A 24,453-nucleotide genomic window follows, 5' to 3' on the forward strand; every position below is an offset into this window, starting at 1 on the left:
GATAACTTATCGAATGAATAATTATTTGTTTATTGTAGACAAATTGGAGCAGAAGCAATGCACTGTGATTGTCCGAATGGTTACGTTGGACACAATTGCGAAACTCGTCTTTTAGATACATCAGATACTGGTAATGTTTTACTGTTTGATTACGATTCAATTAGATTTATTATTCAATCCGTTTTATTTTTATATGTACATTCAAATATATACTTAAAAATGAGCCATATGGCAACAAAAGTTGTTGATTGCTTCATCCCAGTCACACAAATCACATTTATCAACTAGTGCGGCTCTAATAGCTGATTTTTGTTTAGTATATGTTTGAATTCATGTTCCAAGAGCCTATTCATACTGTTTTTTAATTGTTTTATACGTATATTACATATTATTCGTGTGTTAACGAGAAGACTGAATAAAGTACGAATGAAATAAAGTGAGAACACGAAAATCTTTGGAATTCCAGAACTGATTATATATCACTTTACAGAATGCGCTTTGGAGAATTGCATTCTGCAGTGTCCTGTCAACGAGCAAGAGCAGCCGTGTACTTGTAAAGACGGCACGAAGATATACAACAGTGAGTTTTAATGTTTTATACATCTAATCATTTATTGCAAAACAACACGTTTTTCTTTTTATGTATATTCTTTATATAGTTGTTTTATATATATATATCTTTTGTAAATCTTTGTAGCATAGATTCTTTTAGCTCTGGACTTTCTATTTAATATTGACTAGATTTTTTTTAGACAATCTTATTTAATATATAACATTAAATAGCTTTACAATTAAGTATTTTAAAGTATATTAAAATTTTGTTAAAATAAATTTATCTGAAATGAAAAAAAAAGGACTTTACTTAATATAAATGAAAAAAGGCTTTTACTTAATATTAGTTATACGTCTGAAGTTATACGTCTAATTAATTAAAGCATTATCATTTTCTCATTTTGATTGAGCTTAAATATATTCGAAATTGAGAGAGCAAAGAATTCGTAATTGAAAGAAAATGCGACAAATTTGTAACATCCTATGTAACACATGCACTTTGTATTTATAGATCGATCGAGGTATGAATGCAGAATCAAGCTGTCAAACGTTACATCTCTCCGCACGGGTCTGATATCGCAACACGGAAATATGGAATCATTTGTTAGCAAGCAGGTAAGTGAAGTAGAGAAATATATTGCATTCGATTTGTTATTTATTGTTCTTTATTTATTTATTTATTTTTTTTTATTAGGAAAACGTTCGAGCTATCTAATAATCGTTTCCTAAAATAATATAGATTTCATTCGATGAGATGACACGCTTCGTAAAATATTTGCGATAAAAATATAAAAAATATAAGAATAATCACGTACAGTTTGACGTATGTACTTGCGAGTTTATATGAAAACGAGATATGCATAAATGGATTATGTAATGAAATAGGATTTTCTGCTCTTAAAATAGCACGCGCGTGCGCGGATAGTTTCGAAGATTGTTGGAAGTATTACAAAGAATTCCCCGTATAAAGTGTTTACGTCGTGGTTTAACGTAAGCACGGACACATGACACAGCATTGCTGATGAGCGGTATATATCGATTTGCGATTGTTACATACGCAGCTATATGACAATTATATGTCGTAATGATTTTGGTATATTTGCGTCAATTTATACTGACGTCCGAACAAACATTACTTACAATACAATCCATATAAGTGAAGAAGTGATCAATTTATTGCGACTTAAACGTAAATCCAGCTTAAAGTTTATTTCATAACAATGCAGAAATATTCGAATGTGCGTCAGAGTAAAATAGTATGAGCATATTATCTAAAAATTAACTTATAACATACGTGTTTATCTCACTAAAATGTTCATAAGAAATTTCCAATCGTATAAGATTTTTTATAAAATTTTAAAGGATTATTTCAAGGCCAAGACAAATATTTAATTAAAAATAAATAATTTATTTTATGATGGTACATTTTAAACCTATGTTAAATATTATTTAATTAAGAAAAGTTGAAATTCTTTTATTAAAATAACTTTGACGAACTTTAGAACGTTTCTTATTCTTATATGTAATTCCAGAGTTGTTCAAGTTTGGTTAAATTCCCACACAATGGCCATATCATAACCGTGATTTTCCTTCTTGATATTTTCAGACAAAGAATATCGTCGTATCAATTTCAATCGTTTTCTGAAAGTTTCATTTAATCCGTGCCTTCCTGGATCTCCTAGATAAATTTGTGAACCCCGTTCATGTGCGTCTCCCAACCAAGCCACTAAAGTGTTCGCTATTTCTTCGTCATATAATAAATCACCTACAAAGATCACATCGTATGAATCTTCTAGTGGTTTTTTTAACAAGTTTTCGCACAACACCTCAATGTCCACATTGTTTAATATTGCATTCATCGCAATAGCTATGCAGGCGACTGAAATCAAAGAAATATATTTCTATTTTATTAGTTGTTAACATAATATGTTTTACATTTTATTAGATATTAATAAATCTCAGTATATTGATAATTTAATTTCAATGATTTTAATATTTTACAAAAAACATTTAATACAATATCGAAAAATTTAAAATCCTATTTTGGTCCTGTTACCTATGCACCAGCAATGTTGGCACAATTAATTTTTTAATTGAGAATTCTGATAGATAAATTAAAAAATTTGTAAAAAATAAAATAGAAACTAACTTCTACGGTGATAACAACTCGAAATTAAAGCTTTTACAGAAATGTAAAATTTTGTTTATTTTGAAGTTCAAAAACTCTTCTTGCGAACGAAGGTTGAAAATTTTATTACCAACGGAGAATCAATGGCAATTAATATTGCACATGTTTTGTTCGGTCTTGATATTCTGATTATACATTTTTTAGATATTATATCTATATTTAATAGCTTTTTAAATTATATTAATAGTTTTTCTCTTAATTATACAAAACATTACTAATGTTACACCTATTTTGCGATATATAATCAAAAACATTCTTTCGTAGGTAATTGACCGTATCGTGTGCACAGAGTTATCATTATCTTATAACTAACTCTGAGTCACACATACTCTATAAATAGGTTTCTCATGAATATCACTCATGAATATCACGTTTTTACACTTGTTATAGAAGTTGCTGTTTACTTAATTATTTAGTTTTAACAGAGTCTTCAAAAATATGAAAATATAGTCTTTAGAAATCATTGGCTGATAGTTGTCATTAAAAATTGTTATGTATTTTTTATGTTTTATTTTATATATAAAAGTTAATATTATATTGTTGGAAACATATTTTGATTTAATCATCATGGCAACAGTTATTCATGGAAACTGTTTCCATTTATTTGATAATTTGAGAACTTGTATTAATTGCTTTAAAAAATTATGAGTTTAACGAATTTATAATTTTTTGTTATTATTTCTCTTGTTGAAAAGCAATCTTATATGCTCATAAGTAATTAAGACAAATAGAATCCATAAGATTATTTATTATGCATTATCTAAAAAAAATAATTTACTCGATAATATTCAAAGATAAGATCATTGAACTATCTTTATCATTGTGGTTGAATGGCACTCCGAACAGATAATCAAGAGAAAGTAAAATTCCTGGACATTGATATCAATATCTATCATATTATGTCACTGAGTTTTTGTCGCAGTGACAATTGATTTGTTCATAGAAATTGAAACGGAGACCACACGCGTCTTTGTGTAGTATATGACGTCCTTGATACCTATCGATTCGAGCCAAAAGCATGCTAGATTAATATTAAAATACTGCCAGCAACGAAATAATCACATTCTGCGAATTTTAAAGTTCTTGAGAAATGAACGTGATATCGGAAAACCTAATCGTGATATACATTTCCGCTAAAAGCTTTTTCTTCGTATCTAATTAAATGAAAATTTAATAGAAAATATTTTTAATGCAACGATTTCTGCGGTTTATATTCTTTTTTATCAAATTGGATTCTAAAATACGTATTCAATTAAAATTAGATTAATATGGTTTATGATGCAATATTATACTAGTAATCTCACAACAGTATTGCATTTTCTCAATAATTATATCGAAAATTTATTTTTATAATATAGATTTTAGAAAATTTATTTCGATTTTTTTTCCTATGAGCGAATTTAAATTTTCGTTGATCTATTATAAAGTAAAATTTATCGGTTAGTATGCTACACAGCATATATGCAATAGTGTGAATTGGTAGCCTTTCTTTGACGCACGAAAGGTAAAATTCCTTCCTCTTTATATTTACGTAAACTCTGGGGGAAGTCCACTCTGTGTCCCACATTCTAATTTCTTCACTTACTTGATTCTCAAGGCACAACGTAACTTTTTTATTTGAAGTAGCATATCAGTTATACAATATAAGATTTTAAATTATTATTTAATTAGCAATTTTGATTTTAATTCTAAATTATTCTGAATTATTCTATTATTATTCTCTGAAAGAATACAAAAATGGAAAAAATACCATTGATAAAATAAAATATCAAAATATCGCCAGATTTGCAGGTGTTATGTGAATTATTCTGCTTTTTCTAACGCGCAATAATTGTGGCGTTGCATCAAGAAATGACATATCAATGACTTTCGTGATAATCTGCGGAAGCTCAATCAGCGAAGAAACATACGTCACAAGGGAGGATCTCCAGCGCGAAATCATTGATAGAAATGCTCTCGAGGGCATTAATTCTACGTATTATGCGCAATATGAAACGCGACAGTTAGTATCAACTATCAGTATTGTTTTCCTCGTGCAATACGATCGTGCAAAGGCACGACAGGCACGCGGACGACGAAACGGGCGGATACATTCGGATGTATTTTTTTTTTTAAATCATGCCCATGGAATCCGGTTTTATCTGCGTATGAATTCAAGCCAATTATCTGTGTTGCTGTATACATCTATTCATCGGTAGATAAACTCACACAGTGTGACGTCAAAGGGAATCTTTTGAGTCTTCCTTTTGGATCTTTAATCACGCGTTTTCCTCTTAACTGTTGACATTCCTCGTCTCAATGGTGTAACTCGCGAAAAACAATCGTTACAAGATACTTGGGAAACTCCGTTGCGAGAGAATTCCTCAAAGGCTTCCCAGAAAAGAAGAAAATTTCATAGGAACTTTATAGATACTAAAAAAAATTTGATATAAACATACAGGAAGTTCAAATTCGACATTCCATTGTACTTTTTTCTTGTTTTTTTTTTTGTTTCTGCTGTAAAACAAAGAAACGCTTTGTTTAAAGCTCATTAGTTAACAAGGTCTTTGTAAAGTAATCCACTTAATATTACGCCATTGGCATGCGTTTCTTTGCCCTCTTAGTCTTGGCCTGAGTCGTAATTACGACGAACCATTCCTCGAACAACACGGATCCTCTTTCTCTCCTTCTTCGAATTCTGATGTTCGAAGAACTTTGTTCGAAACGAAAGTCCCCTTCGAAAATTCGACACATTTTTCGTCATTTCGAGGAACCAACAAACAAACGCAATATCAAGTGAACACGTTATGTGTAACATGATATTTATATTGAAAGGTTTACGAGTTGTTACAATCTTTTGCAGTTTTGTACGATTGTTAATCAATTGAACATCTATTATGTAATATTTTCCAGAGATAATTTACTTTTCTTTTTATTATTTATTTTTTTTTATCATTTATTTTAAAATCATTAAGATAGTTATATTTATTCTACCTATAGAATTTCGAAAGATTGAAATATGCTATATCCGTTATATCATTGAAATATATTATGATATTACATTTACTGTAATATCACAAGAATTGCGACATCGATGACTCTTAGTCTTATATCTCGATTATTTTACATTTTTTCAGATTAGTGAATTTATCTTATTGGAACATTCTCACATATGCCATTTTTTCACATGTATCTATCTCTATTGTGTTATCAGTTATTATCAGTCAAGGGCATTACAATTATAATCGAACGTCGATGAGCGTATGTAGCGTGTTGAGCGTATTGAGTACAGAGAGTCTCAAATTTGCGACTTTATTTTTACATTATTTATACATTTATATTATATTTATTTTTTATTATTATATTTATATTTTATACATTTTTTAAATAACGAAAAATTACATTTTTTGAGCAAACATAACAAGACAATAATTATTTTGAATAATTGATGCGAAATCTAGAGACCATCTCATTAATTGCAATCTTAAGACAAGATTATATTTTATATTTAAGGAGAGATTTATAAATTTAATTATAAAATTAGTTATAATAAAATTTATATTTGTGTATTTATATTTATATTAAGAATGCATTTTTAATATCAATTTTTAAATTTTTTTCAAGAATAAAATCCTTATAGCCACATACTTTCATTTAAACTAATAATCGTACTATTCGTATTACATACCAACCTTTACTGATGTCATTTGCAACAATTTTGCACGTTTCATTCATTAATTTTGCAGCTATCGCCACAGCGCCGCATCCCGCACCCAAATCCAGTATTCTTATTGTATCTTTTTTCACATTTTGTGTCATGTTGCCTAAAATTCTTTCCTTTTCATCCAGAATGAATCTCGCAAGTACTTGGCCGCCAGGCCAATAAATAGACCAAAATGGATCTTGGAATACATTTCTGGTCAAGGAATCAAATATTCCATTTGTATATTTATCAATGAATGGCTCGTGATATAAAGGACAATTCTCTGTTAGTAGGAATAATTTTAGTTCCGGAGTCAGATGATTGCGAGTCATTTCAGTGTTTTTTAAGATCACATTTGTCACGTCACGATGATTCTGGATAAATTTTTTAAGCGATGTTCTATGGCTATTACACAGGAATCTCTCCCATACTTCCTTTGTGCTCTTTGAAAATTTTCGTGTGAAAAGCAACGTCTTCAAACACATATTTCTTCTGATAATGATCATGTATCTTCCGATAATTTTCGAAACCTGAAAAAAAATGCATTATCGATCGTTCATTTAATGTATTATGTATAACTTCTGAGGAGGTTTAAAAATATATTTAGAAATCAAATCAGTTTTACAAAATCAAAGATTAGAAAAGGAAAAACAATCTCTAATTACTACCGTTTTTTGCAATAACGACACTGATAAGCGATTATCTTTCAAGAAATATATCGCAATAACGATATGGTTCACGTCCGCGATAAGATTATCAACTAGTTAAGTTGTGTTTAACTTGAATACAGAAAATATTTTGTCCGTTATTTATTTCAAAAACTTTTGCATCTTCTGAAAATTTTATGTCATAAAGCATTGATAGCATTATGAGAAGATAGTAAAAGTATTTTCAAAATATTTCGTGTTAAATATGAATATCTTATTATGTTTCAATAAGTATGCCAGTTGTGTCGACGTTGCAGTTATTCCCCAGAGAAATTTGCATTTACGCAAACAGCATTCGTAACTTACGGGAGCAATGAGGAAAAGCTATAAACGATAGCAGAATACTCCTATAATTACAAAAATAGTTTAAGTTATATATCTTATTTGAAGAAAGATATTCTATTAAAAAACAGCAACGTATACGAGTATATCCAAGATATTTAGGGACTTTCCCTCGATCCTTCACTTATAAAATATATCGCATTTATCACTTAGAGATATGAAAAAAAAACACTTGTGAAATTTTTAATTGACTAACATTTTGTAATAAAAAATAAGTAAGTTTAGCAATCCATTTTATTATGATTTACGATATTTTATAAGAATGATTTTAGAATGACTTTGTGGCCGATTATATAATTTCAATCAGAAAATATTTTTAGAATTCTTAAGAATGACTTTATTTTTTTAAATATCTTTTTAAAAAAATAATCTTCTCAGAATAAAAATCTAAAAATTACCAGGGAAATCACTTAGAATTAAAAAATATTTTGCATTTTATTGTAAACATTAATTCTAGAATGATTGAAATGTCATTTACATAATATAGCTATGTGCACTATAGGATAATTTATTAACTTTTAAGAATAATTTCTTTTAATGCAAATATTACTTTTCCAAATTAATTACAGAAAGATTCTCTACACTGATGTAATCTTCGATATAATCTTGTTATATCACCGAAATAAGCGCGTCTGTTGTGCAATACGCATTATGCATTCTGTTTCTTTCTCATGGCAATATTAGCAGGCTCAATTATGTTAACACAAAAAGGGTGACCGATGCAATAAAAATGATTACAAGAGTAAACCTTCAGTTTCTGCGATCTTTACATGACCAAAATAGAGGCAGACGCAGAATTCATATAACCATTTTTCTAGAATTATTATTACATAATAGAACACACTACATTCAGTGTTTGATTATGTACCTTCCTTACATCAACATCTTATTGTTCGTGTTTCTTTTTGAAGTGCTTAATAATTAACGCTTTTAAAGTTGTTACATTAGTAATATATTCTTTTATAAAACCTTGAAAAACAGACTTAAAAGAACATACTATAATGTTTTTATAAAAAAACATATTATAATGTAATAACTTTTTAATTATTAAACACTTCAAAAAGAAACACGAAAACAATAAAATTGATCTTTTTAGTAATTTTGATACTTTACTACTACTATTATTTTATACGTTTATAACTTTACTATTTGAAAATTTTATTTTATTCTGAATTATGTTATATATAATTTTTTTAGGCGACAATGTGAAATTTTGCATCACAATATTAATAGCGTGACGTATAGCCATGTGACGTATTTATCAGGAAGTTTTCCGATCGATGTATACTTCGCCAGATAGATTTTAATCCGTCGTTATCGTAAAAATTAAATGAGTGATGAAACATGACGGAATAAAGCATCCATGAGTTGCATCATCTTCGCAAAGTGCATATGTACTATTATTAATATAATGCGAGTGCGTATAATCGATTGAGAGTAGTACGCTTGGTACCGTGGGTGGTCTATCAAAATGAAGTTTATTGACCGAAATAATCGCAACGGTCGGTCAACGTGACTGTTTCTGGTCAGGTGTGCTTACGGATGATGAAACAAGATATTGATATTAGACATGTAATTACAAAACGTACGAGTTTTTACAAGTCATGCTCATAACTCTTTTTCAATACACAAAGTAATTTGAAATTATTTTAACAATTAAATTTCGAAAATGTATTAAAAGTGTCCTGTATTTTCAGACTATGGTTGCTCTTGCAGTGAACTTTTCAATTCTCTCGATGAACTTCGTTAAGCACGGTGTCATGACAATTTACACACGAACAACACACGTGTCAAAGATCGAAGAAGGACGTAACGATGAGATCGCTAGATAATATAAATTGATGTAAAGCGTCACTTCGACCTGAACACTGTTTCTCATCGTCGATGGAAATTGTTTGCTCTGCTACTAAGTAATTATGTTTTCTAACACAACTAGTTCTCGGTAATTTCCATTGAATTTTTATCCTATTAAAAGTTTAACGCGAAGTATAATCAATAAGTATAATCACTTAAATTTGCTTAAACTACTGGTTAACTTTTCATTGATATATATATATACATATAAAATCATCATCATTAATACATATTTATTGCGTCGAAATCAACACTGATTTTTTTATTACAAATATTAATAAATTACAAAGTTGTGAAGTAAGAAAGCAACATTAATTTTTTACACAGTTCTTAATATGAGAAAAACCAATAATAATCAATGAGTATGGATTCTGTTTTGTTTCGATTATTCTTTAGTCAGCATTAATATTTCAAGTTTCAAGAACTCCGAGTGCAATAAATACGAATTAAAACGGGAAATTTAGGTTTAACTGTACCTATGTTTTTATGTTTACTAAATTTACATAATATTATATCTTACTTATAATCGAAACAATAATAATTATGTAGGAAAATACGAAAACACGAAAGCTTATATTTCTTATAATTTTATTTTTGACCTTACGTTCAATTGATGTTTCGACGAACCTTAAAACATACACAAACATGTGTAAAGAACGAAACTACATTCATAATTATTTATCGATCTGTATGCAAATAATATGATATTATACATTCCAGTAGCTTTAAAAATGAATCATGCATATGAGACTACGAATCAGCACATTTAATGTCAACATTGTGTGATATTGCTGATATACCATAATTAATTATCTCGGAATTTTTTTCTTGCCAAATAAAATTATTCTTTATTCAATCAAATTTTTATTTTTGATATTCTTAATGTCTGTGTATGTAATTTTTTTTTCCTTTCTGCAAAATATTCATATAAATTTTACAATTTATTATTACTCAATTGGTTAATTTTATTACTCGTTTTTATAATTTCTTTTCTTTTTTTGTTAATTCCCTTAATTTTTTTTCTGTTCTCAGAGAGCTTATGTTCTAGAATACGAAAGTGTGATTCTACTCTCTCCGGGAAATTTCGATACAGCGGATCTAACTCGATTAGCGTTTCTTTATCAGACATTTTTCCTTGGGTTTCCCGGTATTTCGCCGTGGTGTGTATATATCGATAAAAAGCTCCGTTATGTACATACCCGAGTGACCGGCGCGATGGAATATCCATGAAACCGTGGAGGGGACGGCCCGAACGACAATGACGAGGTAGCAGCGTAGCGCCGGTAGCGGGAGGACGGTCTCTATAAAAGCCGTACACCACGCTTGCCAGGTCATACGTCGTAGTCAGAACAGCAAGGAATTATCCGAGAGCCCTTCTATGAGAACGTTACGCGAGTGTTGCACGAGTTTGCGTCAGAAGGAAGTTTAGTGAAAGCGGAGAAAGGGAGGAAACCGCAAGAAGTGATTCAGTGGTTGGCGAGAGCTGTAAAACAACGCTAAAAATTCCTTCGACGAACTTTATCGAGTCCATCGAAGATTCCCACATTCAGTGAAGTGTGCAAGAGAGGCTCATTGAGGATTAAACCGACAAACGAGCAAACAGAGATACTGACCGATATGACTCGTTGCCAGGAACCACAGTCCTATCACGCACAGACCACAATGACCGATAGGTAGTTATTATTATATAAAAAAAGATCTCGTTACATGGGATTTCCACGTGGCTTACACGCAACACTCGAATGAGGAGTAGCATGATTGCCGTGGTTCTCTCTCAGTGGCAGTGATAAAGAAATGCTTGGTCACGACGAGGTAATTTTGACTTATCTCCGATCTTTATTTGTTTTGATGAGAAATTCTAGTTTCACATTGTGCAATATAAATCCTAGCTTGCACATTTCCGTATCTTTGATTTCGTAGAAATTATTTTATCGGAGATATAATTCTTAAAAAGAAGTAGATTTCTTATCTTTCGACTTTGCAAATCACTATCCGATGTTATTTAAAACTTAAAGAATTAATCTTGAACTTTTATATATCCTTGACATTATATAAAAATTGTCTTAGCAATTGCTGAAGTAATTTAAAAGTTATGAGTGCCTTGGAATGTCTTTACCGTCTTCCACGTATAAGGGTATATACAAATTAACACGTCATAGCGATTCATGAAACTTTGTTGTGACAATTCCAAGTATTCTCTACACTGTCGCGCTTACATAATAATAAAGCGATGCGCAAATGATTAATCGAGGATGACTTACAGCGGGAAATCATCGTGGTGCGAGGCGTCTCGCTGCTACGGTACGTCTCAAACCATTACGTGCGGCATGCTGCCGACCCTTCGAGAACTGGCCTCCAGAGGATGCAACAGCCGGGCGAGCATTTGCCTGGTGCCCTTCGACATTGAGATGGACGCGGCCAGTCACCTTCAGATGACATTACTCGAGGCTTATTGCCGGGAGATTGGAATCGAAGTGTTAAGCGTGTCCCAGGAGACGATACGATTGCACTTATGTCCAGGAAGCACGGATTTGTCGTGCGTTCTAATAAGCGGCGACAAGTCATATTTTCCAAAGCTGCCGAAGTGAAGTACAAAGACTCGTCCTTGAGAGTTGAAACTAAAGGACCAGATTTCATAACCGGTCTTTCGCAAGCCGAAGTATTTTGCTGAGATTCCTGCGTCGGGGGAGATACTTCACGCAAAGGATGAAGAAGGGAGTTTTAACTCGGCAAGCAATGTGTCCTGTGTGTCTCACCAGCGAGGCTGCTGATAATGGACATTTTATATCGAAATATGTATAAGCGAGATATATTCGATCGCTCTCGCTATATTTTAGCTGTTTGAAAATACTTTCTGTACTTTGAATTCTCCTGTGTTTTCTTCTTCCAAAATATGAATACTTTCTTTCGAATGCAGAATATGAAAAGGGGGAAGGGACAAATGAGGAGAAACAGATCTGTTATTGTTAAAACAAAGATTATGGTCAATCGACCATAATATTGGTGTTTCTTTCGGAATCACTTACTCAATGATTGTAGGATATGAAATATTAATTAGCGTATGTAATACATATCTATCAATTGTATACATTTGTCGTGAAAACAAACTAATCTTTGTTATGTTTTATGAACATTGACAGTTGAGGTGTGTCTAAGAACAATGTAAATGTATAATATAATCATTTGATAATATTATATGATATAAGACAAATACAAAGCTCTCTTTTATTTCCTGTGCCTATCTTTTACATCTTATTCTATCTCTATACGAAATCGGTAATATCTTGCTCACTTAATTTATTAAAACTTTTCTCATAGCTTGCAAAATACTTGAGGAACTCCAATATCACTTCCATGGAGGAATTAAAAATCCTGAACGTGACGTGAGTAGGTACACATTCGAGGATAAAACGTATAGTTATACGTAAAATATAAAACGGATCTCAAATGATTATACAATATTTTGGATCAATTATTCTCTCTCTCTTTCTTCCTAATAAATTAAAATATATTTTATTTTGAGAAATTTAAAAAATATATTCTATATTGCGCGAAGAATATCTTTCGTGTGCTCAGTCACTGTTTTACTGTTTCCTTTAACAGATCAACAGCCGAAGTTACTTTTCATTTTTTCGGAAATTCCGACGATGGAGATAAAATTCGCGAATCTCTCAATCGACTCGTACAGCGTCGACGTCTCAGCGAAATTGCATTGGAATCCACGCACTTTACCTTCCAGCAAAAACCCGCACTTAAGTTACAGGTAATTTATTGCAATTTATGATGTAATATTGCGTATTTAAATATTATCGCAAAAGCAAATCAAAGTCGTATACATAAAATATATATGTATAATACATACATATGTTAAAATTCGAAATTTAGAAATCATTCTTTGCCTCCTCTAATTAAAAAAAAAAAAGTTGGAGATTTGAATTGGAATTAAAATGGTTAAAATTCAATTAATAAAATTAACATTTTTGAGAATGCGATTAATTGCTGCATAATTTAAAAAATTCTAAAAATTATCGCGTTTTAGAATCTGCGTATTAATCAACTGAACGATTACGAGGTTCACTTGGGAGAACAAATCATCTTGTCGTGCGCTGCTCAAGGAAGTTACAGCATAAGTTTTACTTGGTACAAAGACGGCATGTTGGTGAACACGAGTAAAGCTATCAGGTAACTATCGACATTTCGGAGTTTACATTACAATATCGTAAAGCAAAAATTAATTAAAGTAACAATATTCAAATATATAGTTTGCATGTACTTCATTCTTTATGAGAAAGCAAGGTTTTCTCAGCTTACCAATCAGCACACAATATTTAAAAAATATTTTAAAAAATATTTATTTAAATATATTAAAATATTAAATAAATGTAAAAATATTAAATAAATGTTTAAAAAATGTTTTTTAAATATTGTGTGCTGATTGAGTTATCTATTCCGATCGCGATTTGCTATTTTAGAGAAATTTGGATTACTCACTTGCCGAATGATGGGTCAGATTTATACACATCAATATTGACAATCGAGAAGGCGACCCTGCTCGACGCCGGTCAGTACACGTGTCAGGTAGTTGACTGGGGTGTGCAGCAATGCAAAAGTATCTACATCGAGGTCAGGGATGAGCCGGACGTGAAAGTGGTGCCGATGAGCGCCTCTATAGAAAAAGTAAACCGCAAATAGATTTGTTCAATGCAAGTAATTAAAATGTAAAACAAAAAGACATGTATTAATACTGCCAGACGATTGTTCGCAGGGCAACGATATACAACTAACATGTATGACTCCCAACATGCGTAACATCGGGATCGGCTTCGGTTGGACGAAAAATCGCGCCTTGCTCAAATTAGAACCTGGTCGAGCAGTTTGGGAGGATCTGTATCCAGCGGGTAGCATTTTGAAGATCACTAATACTCAGGTACAAGTGCCGTGCACACTGATTTTTTTATTCGATATTAAAAAAATATTCGAATTTATTGCAAAATAACAGTCTCTCTCCTTTTTAAAATTAAAATTAAAATTAGCTTACAAGGAAAACATCATAAAAGTATCCCCATTCAATTTTGATCATCCTTTAATATATTGTTGCCTAGACCAAAATGAATGACATGTATTTTTTGCGCCCATTTGTATTTTTAGAGGGTAAAACACTTTTAGTGATAAAATTAAAAAATATGTTAAAGAATATTAGTAGGTAAATTCGATTAATCTATTTGAGTGGTTCGTCACAGAGTGGTCCGTTTGGCATTTCAGAAATCGGCGATTTACACCTGCAATGTAGCGCACAAGTCTATGTCCGTGCGAGTTGAAGTCATGAATCGAACGCTGATACCGATATGCTTTAAAGAACAGTCCTGGGGTTTGGAATGGCCAGACACTGCACCAGGATCAGAGGCACTATTAGAATGCCCCCGATATTTCATAGGTCGACAAGTATCCAGGCTGTGCTCGATGAAAGACGCTACTACACCCGAATGGCAAATACCGGATTTCTCATCCTGCTTATATGAACCATTGATTTTACCATATAACAATGTGAGTATTTTGTTTTCTTTAAATTTTATAATTGATTTGTCTCGTAAAGAACCGAAAGAACTTATTTAGAATCAATTAAAATGGCTCTGTTTTTAATAGAGTAATATAAAATGTATGGGATACATCTTTAAATAAATACAAATTGTGATAAAACAAACTAGAGAATGCACGTAAAAATTAAAAGGCCATTGCAATATTTTGTAATATTTGATTATTAATAACGTTTTTAACGTTTATTATTGAATACGCGATGGAAATTTAAAAATAGTTAATATATTTGATATAAAATAAAACAAGAAATTAATAAAAATGTTCGCATTTTAATTCACGATCAAAGTTGACTAGTTTGATTTGTTATACTTGATTAAAGATCCAAATTTATTATCAAAGTAATAAGTTGTGAAATCGATCTAATTTGTAGTTTCGAAGTCTGACATTGGGTTATCAAAAAATCATGAGTTCGGACATGATCCTCGCCTTTTGGGAGCTGTTGCGCAAACGTGCATTGCCGCTTTATCCTGGCGAAGGCGATCGTATAATAAATATGTTGGCTGAAATCGAACGATATCAGTACAAAATCGATCCACAAGATGCATATAACTCCGCGGAGGCTTTGAGTCACATAATAAATCGCATACTGAGCGATGAATATTCAATCCTGAGTCAAGAGGTAAAGATAATGTAGGAAAAAAGTTTAATTTTTAGTAAGATTTAAATAACAATGTTTTTTTGCTTAATTTGAAACATAAAGCTATTATTTTAAAAATTGTGTTGACTGCAAAGTATCTCATTATTTAGTCATAATACAGTCTTGTTAAAAATATAATAGTTGTTTTCACCCAGAGAATTGACAAAAAATATTTACTTAAATCTGTTTTATATTCAAAATTACTCTTTTTTCTCCTACTTATAACAAAATTATAAACTTCCAAATTATCATCTGTTTTTAGAAACTATCGGTGTTGCTTCAACTAACGCAACGCAATTTAATTCACTGGTCCAAACAGCTGAAAGATATGTATAAACATCTGTCTCTATCATCTATGGTTGTAGATATTCAGCAACTACAATCTCAGAGTGGAGATAGTATAACGCATTCTCTTCAAATACCTTCGATCGATTATATGTAATTATTTTTATTAATATCTATTATAATTATTACATAATATATTTTCTCTTTTTAAAGATCTCCTTCCAAAATAATATATCCTTCTATGTATTTATTTATATGCGTTTAAAATTATGTTCAAACAAATCTTTCGCATTTTTATATAAATTATTTATTTGTGGCAGATATCCTGATTGGTACGAAGATAAAGTAGCTATACGATTATGGAAAAAGAAGCAGCGTAATATAAAGTCTAATAACACATTTACCGGAATTGTTATCGTATATAAAAACATGTCACGCTTTATACCAACAGCGTATATTAAGGAACTCGAGTAAGTTGATTTATTTAGAAAAAAATCGAACAAAAGGCATGAATAAGCTTGCCTATTTTTATACATTTGAAAATTTATTTAAATTAGTGAAATTAAAATTAATAAATTAAAAAAAAATATATATATATATGTATATATATAAAGAAATTAAAATTAAATTAAATTTTCCTAAGATTAATTTTTTCAATTTAAAATATAATAATTTTATCATCATAGTGATGGCACGGACCTAGAGTTTCGCATTAATTCTCGAGTGATCGCCGTCGCAGTTCCCTCCTTTGGTATCGATAAATATAACAAAATATGGGTTGATCTGCAAATCAGACATTTACAAAATCAGACAAATTCCTGGAATACGTCATGCGGCCTAATAGATAACACTGGATCGTGGGATCTCGATACTTGCATAGCAAACACAGTATCCGGCGATGTAGTAACGCATTGTTTGTGCCCTACTACGGGGACAATAGCTGTTTTCTTGACGACTCGAGCAGTAAAAGTAAATATAGCTTCATTTAAGAAAAGCCATATTTTAACATTCCGTGTTATTCTATTACTTATGGAATGCATATCCTAGAATTCTTATGTATGATGAAGTTTATCTACACAAAATTTTCCATATAAACGAAGAACATTTAATCGTTATTTGTCAATTTCGTTGTAGGTAGTACTGGCGAAAACAGAACAAACCACGTTCATTATAATATTTGGATGCAGCAGTTGCCTTGTTCAGTGCTTGCTATCTGCTCTGATACTAGGCACTTTTTGGAGAAAGCACAAAAGCTGGCTGAATTTTCTAAAACTCCAATGCTGCGGCGCACTAATAGGCGCAATGGCTATCTTTATTTACGCCGTCCACACTAATCTTCCAGAGGTAATCATATCTTTGTTTATAAAAAAAATTTAGAACATTAACTCTATAATTAAAATTTATATAAAATATAATGTTCTATCATGAAGTAAATCTTATATAAATTATAAAATTGTTATATGAATCTTGAACTTAATATAGATTTCGTTTTGAATATAACTGCACATTTGAGAATCTTAAAAATTATAATCTAATCCAATTTAACACCCTCATTAATTTCCCCCTGTTTCAGTCATCTTACTCGCTCGTGGCGATAGGATTAGAGGCATTCCTCCTCGTGGGCATGTCTGCGCCTATTTCCGAGGCTCTAATAGTATATGCCGAGCTCACGCAAATTCGACCGAGCCAACATCTTCAGCCCACAGTGATCGCTGTAATAACCGGTATGATCTAGAGAGAGCTTTTGAAAGAGATGCGTATCGTCAAGCATCACTTATAATCGCTGTTTCTTAGGTGTTCCGATCTTGGCTGTATTTGCAACTGAATTAACGCATAAGAGTACAGGATGGAGACATGAATCCTGGTGGCTCATATATGGCAGCGGTGTCTATAACATATTTGTCAGCTGCGCCACGATGATGTTTTTAGTATTCATACTACTGTATATGGGGGTGCTCCACAAAGTTCACACATTAGTGGAGGAGAATGTGATGAAGAGAGAAGCTATAGAAACAAGGTACGTAGGTGCATTAGAATATTTCATAAAATTGGGCGACTCTTTTATAAGTCATTCAATCTTTTTTCGCAGAATACGAATATTGCACCGCGCAGCTATCGTCATATGCGGTATCATCGCCATGGAGGCATCCTCTATTTTCTATATAAATTCATCATCTGTAATTTTCCATTACGTATTTGCGTCCTTATCTTTCGCTCTGGTGAGTTTCTTCGCAAATACTTATGTTGGTTAAATAATAAATAATAAATATATTAAAATTATTCTAATTATTGATACGCAGGGCTTCAGTATAATTATCGTATACATCGTTAACGGCGAGAATGCAATTATCGGACCAATGCTGCGGAGGATCAGATGGAAACGCAATTTGGATGATAAACACACGTCTGAACCCATTAAAGGTATCAACTTATTGACGTGCATTATGACATCGAAGAGGAATTTTTTTATAAACTATTGTAAAAAAAGCGCCAAAGCTTGATTTACAAAATATTAATGCTATTCATATTATTCATTAGTATGCTCGAAAGCTGATGCTGAGGTGGAAAACGATTCAGCAACTCCCCCGACGTCGTCTTCAATCGCCGGCGAGCCGTATAGGGAGGCACGAGGCGTCGCCGCGGGTAGCATAGATATGCGTGAATTTGTATCAGAGTCTTCGTCTGCCTATGCCAAGTCCTCCGTCCCCGCGACTAGATTCCTGCCGGAGATCCGAATAGATCATTCAGATAATATCGATCTTGAGAACTACAATACGAGTCCGCGAAAGTATCAGGAGGTGTTCGTCGACTCGACGTTCTCCGCACGTAGCTCTTGCTGTGCCAATGATGTAGTGGCCTACAGTGTTAATGAACGCAGCAACTTCCGTGGCGACGTATCGGGCATGTATCGTGGCGACGGCAAGACCTTCCTGCCGACGGCGAGCGTGTCCTCCGAGTCCTCGGCCAAAGTCCTCTGCAGTGCCGACATAGAGTCGCGATTAGGTGCGATGCCAGACGTCACATTGGCTGTGAAAAGTGACGTTGAACTGTCATCGCGGACAAGCGTGGAACTGAAGAGCCGGGAGCACGTGGTGAGCACCATGCCGGACATCGCCAACACGAGTGAGCGTAAGCAACCCGACGGCGAGGAGAAGACGCCGGAGATCGTGGTAACGACAGGTGGCTGCGATAACGCGACAAGCGGTATGCTAGATCGTATCTCTCACGATCTTGACTATCTGCTTAATCGCACGCACGCCAAAGAAGGAGCTTGAAATCTATCAAGATCGTGAAATGCAATAAGTGCAATATAGATTGTTAAATTTGTACAAAACGGATTTCACCACAAATTTCCACATAAATAAGTGAATCGCAGGTCATTTCGTGTATCGTAGTTTATTTAGGATAATATTCGTCAATATTGCGTTTTTGCTATGTAATGAGAAATCAACGTGATAACGCGATATGAACGTATTGAGAGCTGCAAACCAAAGTCTAAAGTATATATACATATAATCCCTTCTTATTTCTTATATTCTCATATATTCTGCACCAGAACGCTAATTGTAATTTGATCGTTGATCACGAATCAGCGATAGTCGTAAAAGAAAATCGATGCGACAAGTGATCATCATCGCACTCCATCCATCAGAACTTACTTTAAATTTAAATATAATCTCGAAATTTTCATGCTCTATTATAAACATTTACATTCACGTCCATTGTATATCATGAGGAGACTTTATTGTTCCTCATAATAAATAAATAGAATACTAAAGAATAAAATGTACTGTAAAAATTCAATTCATGTATAATTATTGTATAGATTTTCAGAAGGTGAGAGTACTTAATTGAGCGTTTCCGAGTTAAAGTATTTATTTATCACTGTCATCGTACAGCCCTTTCATAATATCCACGAGTCAGTCGTCGCGCTTTTTTTCGTCGTTTATAATTTGTATTATAAAGCTATACACATTCAATTTAGTTTGATAATCTACTTACATACTTAAGATCGAAGTTTATGTTGTAGGTAATAGGTACCTCTAGTAGAGTTAGTCGTTTACTTAATGAGAAATGCTTCACTGAAATTGATTCGACCGAGGTATGAAATTGGAGCGGTATTTCTCTTGGCCAAGCACGTGTTATAAATGCAAAAGACGTAATAAGATCTGTGTTAGTCTGTTAGCACTCGAATATACCTATATGACTAGTTTTCTGTGTTTAACAGATTTTTCTTAAAAATATAAAATATTTACAAGGATTTTCGGCTAATTTTATCGAGATTTAATCTTGGTTTAATCACATCAATAATACCCAAGTATAGAGCAGGGCCGTGGCTTTATCCGATTACTACCAAATTACGCTATTGAGCCAGTATTACATCTCTTATAATCTTGCTTAAGAACTAAAAGTAAAATGAACAAGCACGCTACTGTACTTTCTCTCGCGAATATTTATATTCGCTCACTTTTTTTCAATAGACAGACTTTTCAATAGACTGAGTATTATTTTAGCAAAAATAATAAATGTGTTAAGAGATTGAAAGTTTTGTCCGAAAGAAAAAAATTAAGAATCCATACAATATTTAAATATTAATGGATTTTATAATAGCTGTACAATGAAGAGATAGTTTTTTTTCTTACGCATAATCGAATTAATTTTTGTCGATTTGCACGCACAAAATAAATTTTATGATATACGTTGTCATGATGAAAAGCATGATATCAATTTCGGCGTATTAATTTCATGTAATTTTATAATTCTAAGAGATGTTATGAGAAACATGATTCATAACGAACTTTCGTAACTGTATCCCGATAGGTAGATTATGACAGGTAAGTATCAAATCGTACGTAGCTTCGTATAAATATGAATCAATATCCAGCAGACCTCTAACTATCCTCTTAATTATACAATCACAAGTATTTGGTCTTTTTACATTAGATTTATACATTTTTTGTCGCATATCTATATAACGATATAACAGGTGAGACCTGTATAACGTAAAAACTCTATAGAGTATAGAGGACCAACGAAATTTGACAACGGAAGTATAACTTCAAGAGCCTAAATACGAAAGTAAATATACTAAGCAGTTCCTAATTTGCAGTCATATTCAGCTTAGAGGTGTAGCCACGGCACCCTCCCATTTTTACTTCCATTCCTCTTCATTCTGTTTACTTAAATATAAAAATACATAGCCAGTCTATACATAAAGCGTGCAAAGTGGCACAGTGAACTGAGTTATCAGACGTCCTGGATGGTTAACTACCGCTCTCGCTGATTGTCGGCGGTTCTGCATCATCATGAAGTTTACTCGTTTTGTTACTTGACACAGGTATACCTGAGGTTTTTGGCAGCAGGTTAGTTGCATTATCACTATTGGATGTTGTGGCGTTACACACGGAATTGTCAAAATGTTGCAGACATGGAAATTCCGAACCAGGCAGCAATAAAGTAGTTTGAGTAGGAAGATTAGTTAATGATACCATTCCTGGTGTCACTATTTGCTTGTTGAAGTATCTCCTCAATGCCTCTTCAATTAAATTGGCTATTTTATCACGATCGTTCTGCAACAGATGTAAGCATCTTGCTAAAGCAAAAACTAAACTTTCGCAAAACAGGATTGCTCATTGGCGATATAAGCGAGATAATTTACCTCATTAATAAATCCAAAATGTACAAGTTCCTGTGCGAGAAGCATTGAGGTGTCCATTTGGCTTACAGGACACGTCAATTGCCTATTCATTTTGTCATCCATTCGCAACAATATTGTCATCTGAATAAAATAATATATCAATTTAATAATATACCGATTACGCGTACTCCATAGATTATCTTGCTAAAATGTTCTATGGACACCACTCACAAGTAATTCACTACTATCTTCTCTAGGCTTAACATTACACATCATATTAACTACTCTTCGAGACTCTACATCCACGGGCTCGGGTGTAACCGATTTAACCGATTCTGTCACTTCGGGCGATATCGCCCTCGGTCGGACAGGTGGAGGTAATTTCGCCATAAATGCAGTCAATGGATATATTCCGTACCTGGCAATGTAAAAGCATTCTGGTTATTACAATTTATCCGATATAAGACACAAAATGCAAATCCAATGTATCTCACGACTAAGATACTCACTTTACATCTTCAACAAATTTTTCTAATTTCTCCGTAACAGGAATATCACTTAAACGAATTTGTTGCGGAGGTATTCCTTGATACTTTATTTCGGCGACTACAGTATCTGGTCCATATAGCCTTTGCAACACTTCGTCAGTGATTGTTTCCGAAATGTTAGCTATAAAAAAATTTCAATGTTATGTGTGATTTATAATCGTAATCATTATAAGTATCTTTGAGTAATTATCTAAAAAATAAAAATTAAATAATAAAAATTAAAGAACATATAAATTATACATTTGCTTCAACTTACTAGCTGAGTTAACCAAGGCATGTGCTGCAAGCAGCTTGAGAGAATGTACTTCAAACAGAACGGGATGAAATAGCAATTCTCTCGCACTCGGTCTACTAAGCGGATCCACCTGAAGACATTTACGAATAAAATCTTTTTGTTGAACATCATCTAAAGATTCTATTGTCTTCCGGATGTTTTCTTCGGTAACAACTGTACCCGTATCACCATTTCCCTGAATTTCCAATGCAACCATCTCCAAAGCACACATCCCGAACGAATAAATATCAATGGCAGGTGTGACGGAATCTTAAAAAGAAATAACAAATAGTTTAAAAATGTTTTAAATGTGATCTATGTATGTATAAACAATGTACTTACTTCCATATTCTGGGGCAACAAAATGCATATTCTTCATGTTTGTTCTACAAGTCTTGATGTGATGATGAATTGCGTCTGGGGCTACTGTAATAAAAAAGAGATCATTGCTACTTTCACAAACTGTTCCAAGAAAAACGTCAACATAAAAATGATATTAATGTGAACGTATTCGACAATGTGTTAGAGTTGGTAGGGCAGCCACCAGACAGAATTATGTAGATGTTACATATGTAAACAAAACATATCTTCCTGTAGACATTATAAACAATAGACAATGAACATCAATAATTTTAAATATATAATATTTACTACGCATTCCGTATGTTTGCTGCCAAGATGAATGACTAAACCTCTCTAGAAAAATTGTGTTTCAGCTGAAAATTTATCCTAAAAGTAACTTGAGCCCTCGTACAATTAATAGTTTTTACATGTATAAATGTAAAAGTGTCTCTGAAAAGAGAAGCATGTCCCTTGGATGATCAGATGTACAAATAAAACATAAACTATTTCGTAAAAAAAAAAAATAATTTTTCTGTTGATTGCACAGTTCTGCTAGAACAGTTCTCTCTAGAAAAAACCTACTTTTGTTGAGTTAGAAGTATAAATTTGGAAAATAAAATCCTTTAATTAAGAATTATAGAGCATATGAACAAAAACTATGTATATATTAAAATTTAATGAAAATGCGTGCGCTAGGTGATTGTGAGAAGGACAAAGAGGCACGGAAGACACTTTGCCCTTCTTAGTTAAATACAATTAATAACCAGAACAAGATAAATAGTGCAACATAGTGGCACTAACATAATATAAATAAATTTTAATTATTTGTACATTTAATAGAGCTACTTAATAATTAGTATAGGAGTTGTTTACCTCTCTATGCCTAATTTACTTAGCTGGCAATAGTTGATGACAATCTGCCAAATGACTTTTTTCTTGAAATTCATCACCTTTGACAATAACACCAATTGACCAATAACGCCAGACACCGACGTTGGTGGATTTATCCTCTGGATGGGTGAAAGTACGATTTGTACTTCCTCTCTCTTCAAAGGCTTTGCTGTGTTTTTTTTCATTATCTAGATTAGCCTATTTGCTACAATTAAAAATGAGGACTCAAGTTACTCCTAATATGAAAAGGCAATTTAACACAATTTTTCTAATGGACTCAAGTTACTAACATCATATAAAATTATAGGGAAACGCGTGTTATAATAGATATTAATATCTATAAATAATTCTTCAAACACCATTTAAATTAAACTCGGTATATATAATTCGGTATAACTGCATTCATTCCTATATAATCAATTCAATTTTTAACATACATGTATTCATACATTCACATAAATACATACACACACACACACACACACACACACACACACACACACACACACACACACACACACACACACACACACACACATATATATATAAAGGACGTTATTTACGCTAAAAAAATTAACTATTTACAAATGATTAATAAATATCATGTTTGATATATGTATCCCTGTTAAATACACCATAATAATATTGTTTTAAAAATATTCAATTTGATGATAATGTCTTACAATTATAATTATTTAAAATAAATAATTGTTTTGTAAGACATAACTGAGTTTCTTCATACGTATGTATATTTATGTAAATAAAATTTTCCGTGATGTTTGTGTGCAAAATCACTAGAGAAGCACCTATATGACACATAATGATGAATCATATTATTTGTCATGTTTTCGTTCAGGAACTGAGTTATATAATTATTATTTATTTCAGCTGAGTAATGAGTAAATAAAAAGTACATAT

The 24,453-nt window shown here is 32.2% G+C and overlaps 4 protein-coding genes across 5 annotated transcripts in view; 2 read left to right on the forward strand and 2 right to left on the reverse strand.

The window, feature by feature from the left end:
- Positions 1–20,521, forward strand: part of LOC108751998 — a 23,085-nt gene extending 2,564 nt beyond the window's left edge. The window contains exons 4-22 of the mRNA XM_018492532.1: positions 39–130; positions 491–580; positions 1,064–1,167; positions 12,644–12,708; positions 12,929–13,088; positions 13,365–13,507; positions 13,798–14,002; positions 14,091–14,252; positions 14,588–14,869; positions 15,291–15,539; positions 15,820–15,995; positions 16,163–16,312; positions 16,529–16,811; positions 16,977–17,186; positions 17,416–17,566; positions 17,637–17,859; positions 17,932–18,061; positions 18,143–18,263; positions 18,381–20,521. Coding sequence (XP_018348034.1) covers positions 39–130; positions 491–580; positions 1,064–1,167; positions 12,644–12,708; positions 12,929–13,088; positions 13,365–13,507; positions 13,798–14,002; positions 14,091–14,252; positions 14,588–14,869; positions 15,291–15,539; positions 15,820–15,995; positions 16,163–16,312; positions 16,529–16,811; positions 16,977–17,186; positions 17,416–17,566; positions 17,637–17,859; positions 17,932–18,061; positions 18,143–18,263; positions 18,381–19,117 — 3,733 coding nt within the window. The 3' untranslated portion in view covers positions 19,118–20,521. The remainder of the gene's footprint in view (positions 1–38; positions 131–490; positions 581–1,063; positions 1,168–12,643; positions 12,709–12,928; positions 13,089–13,364; positions 13,508–13,797; positions 14,003–14,090; positions 14,253–14,587; positions 14,870–15,290; positions 15,540–15,819; positions 15,996–16,162; positions 16,313–16,528; positions 16,812–16,976; positions 17,187–17,415; positions 17,567–17,636; positions 17,860–17,931; positions 18,062–18,142; positions 18,264–18,380) is intronic.
- LOC108752000 (electron transfer flavoprotein beta subunit lysine methyltransferase-like) lies at positions 2,054–10,588 on the reverse strand. The gene is made up of 3 exons (XM_018492535.1): positions 10,525–10,588; positions 6,412–6,952; positions 2,054–2,431 (listed from the first exon to the last, which is right to left on the reverse strand). The coding sequence occupies exons 2-3, from the start codon at positions 6,926–6,928 to the stop codon at positions 2,091–2,093; spliced, it is 858 nt and encodes a 285-aa protein (XP_018348037.1). The 5' UTR covers positions 6,929–6,952; positions 10,525–10,588; the 3' UTR covers positions 2,054–2,090.
- On the forward strand, positions 10,647–12,527 carry LOC108752002. Its single transcript, XM_018492536.1, has 2 exons — positions 10,647–10,998; positions 11,589–12,527. The coding sequence occupies exons 1-2, from the start codon at positions 10,943–10,945 to the stop codon at positions 11,911–11,913; spliced, it is 381 nt and encodes a 126-aa protein (XP_018348038.1). The 5' UTR covers positions 10,647–10,942; the 3' UTR covers positions 11,914–12,527.
- Positions 20,520–24,453, reverse strand: part of LOC108751999 (nuclear receptor-binding protein homolog) — a 9,087-nt gene continuing 5,153 nt past the window's right edge. For both annotated transcript variants that reach the window (XM_018492534.1, XM_018492533.1), the window contains 6 exons: positions 22,645–22,728; positions 22,285–22,572; positions 21,990–22,149; positions 21,712–21,898; positions 21,502–21,621; positions 20,520–21,412 (listed from right to left, as the gene is read on the reverse strand). In XM_018492534.1, the coding sequence (XP_018348036.1) occupies positions 21,107–21,412; positions 21,502–21,621; positions 21,712–21,898; positions 21,990–22,149; positions 22,285–22,572; positions 22,645–22,728 (1,145 nt within the window). In that variant the 3' untranslated portion in view covers positions 20,520–21,106. The remainder of the gene's footprint in view (positions 21,413–21,501; positions 21,622–21,711; positions 21,899–21,989; positions 22,150–22,284; positions 22,573–22,644; positions 22,729–24,453) is intronic.

This window comes from Trachymyrmex septentrionalis, unplaced genomic scaffold (genome assembly GCF_001594115.1).
Source record: "Trachymyrmex septentrionalis isolate Tsep2-gDNA-1 unplaced genomic scaffold, Tsep1.0 scaffold53, whole genome shotgun sequence".
Lineage (NCBI taxonomy): Eukaryota > Metazoa > Arthropoda > Insecta > Hymenoptera > Formicidae > Trachymyrmex > Trachymyrmex septentrionalis.

What these genes read in the sequence shown, in the direction of transcription:
- LOC108752000 (XM_018492535.1), bottom strand. Translation starts at nt 6,928, where the DNA reads ATGATCATTATCAGAAGAAATATGTGTTTGAAGACGTTGCTTTTCACA. An exon ending in TGCAAATGACATCAGTAAAG is followed by an intron (nt 2,432 to 6,411) that starts GTTGGTATGTAA and finishes CTTTGATTTCAG; the next exon opens with TCGCCTGCATAGCTATTGCG.
- LOC108752002 (XM_018492536.1), top strand. Translation starts at nt 10,943, where the DNA reads ATGACTCGTTGCCAGGAACCACAGTCCTATCACGCACAGACCACAATG. An exon ending in CAGACCACAATGACCGATAG is followed by an intron (nt 10,999 to 11,588) that starts GTAGTTATTATT and finishes GATGACTTACAG; the next exon opens with CGGGAAATCATCGTGGTGCG.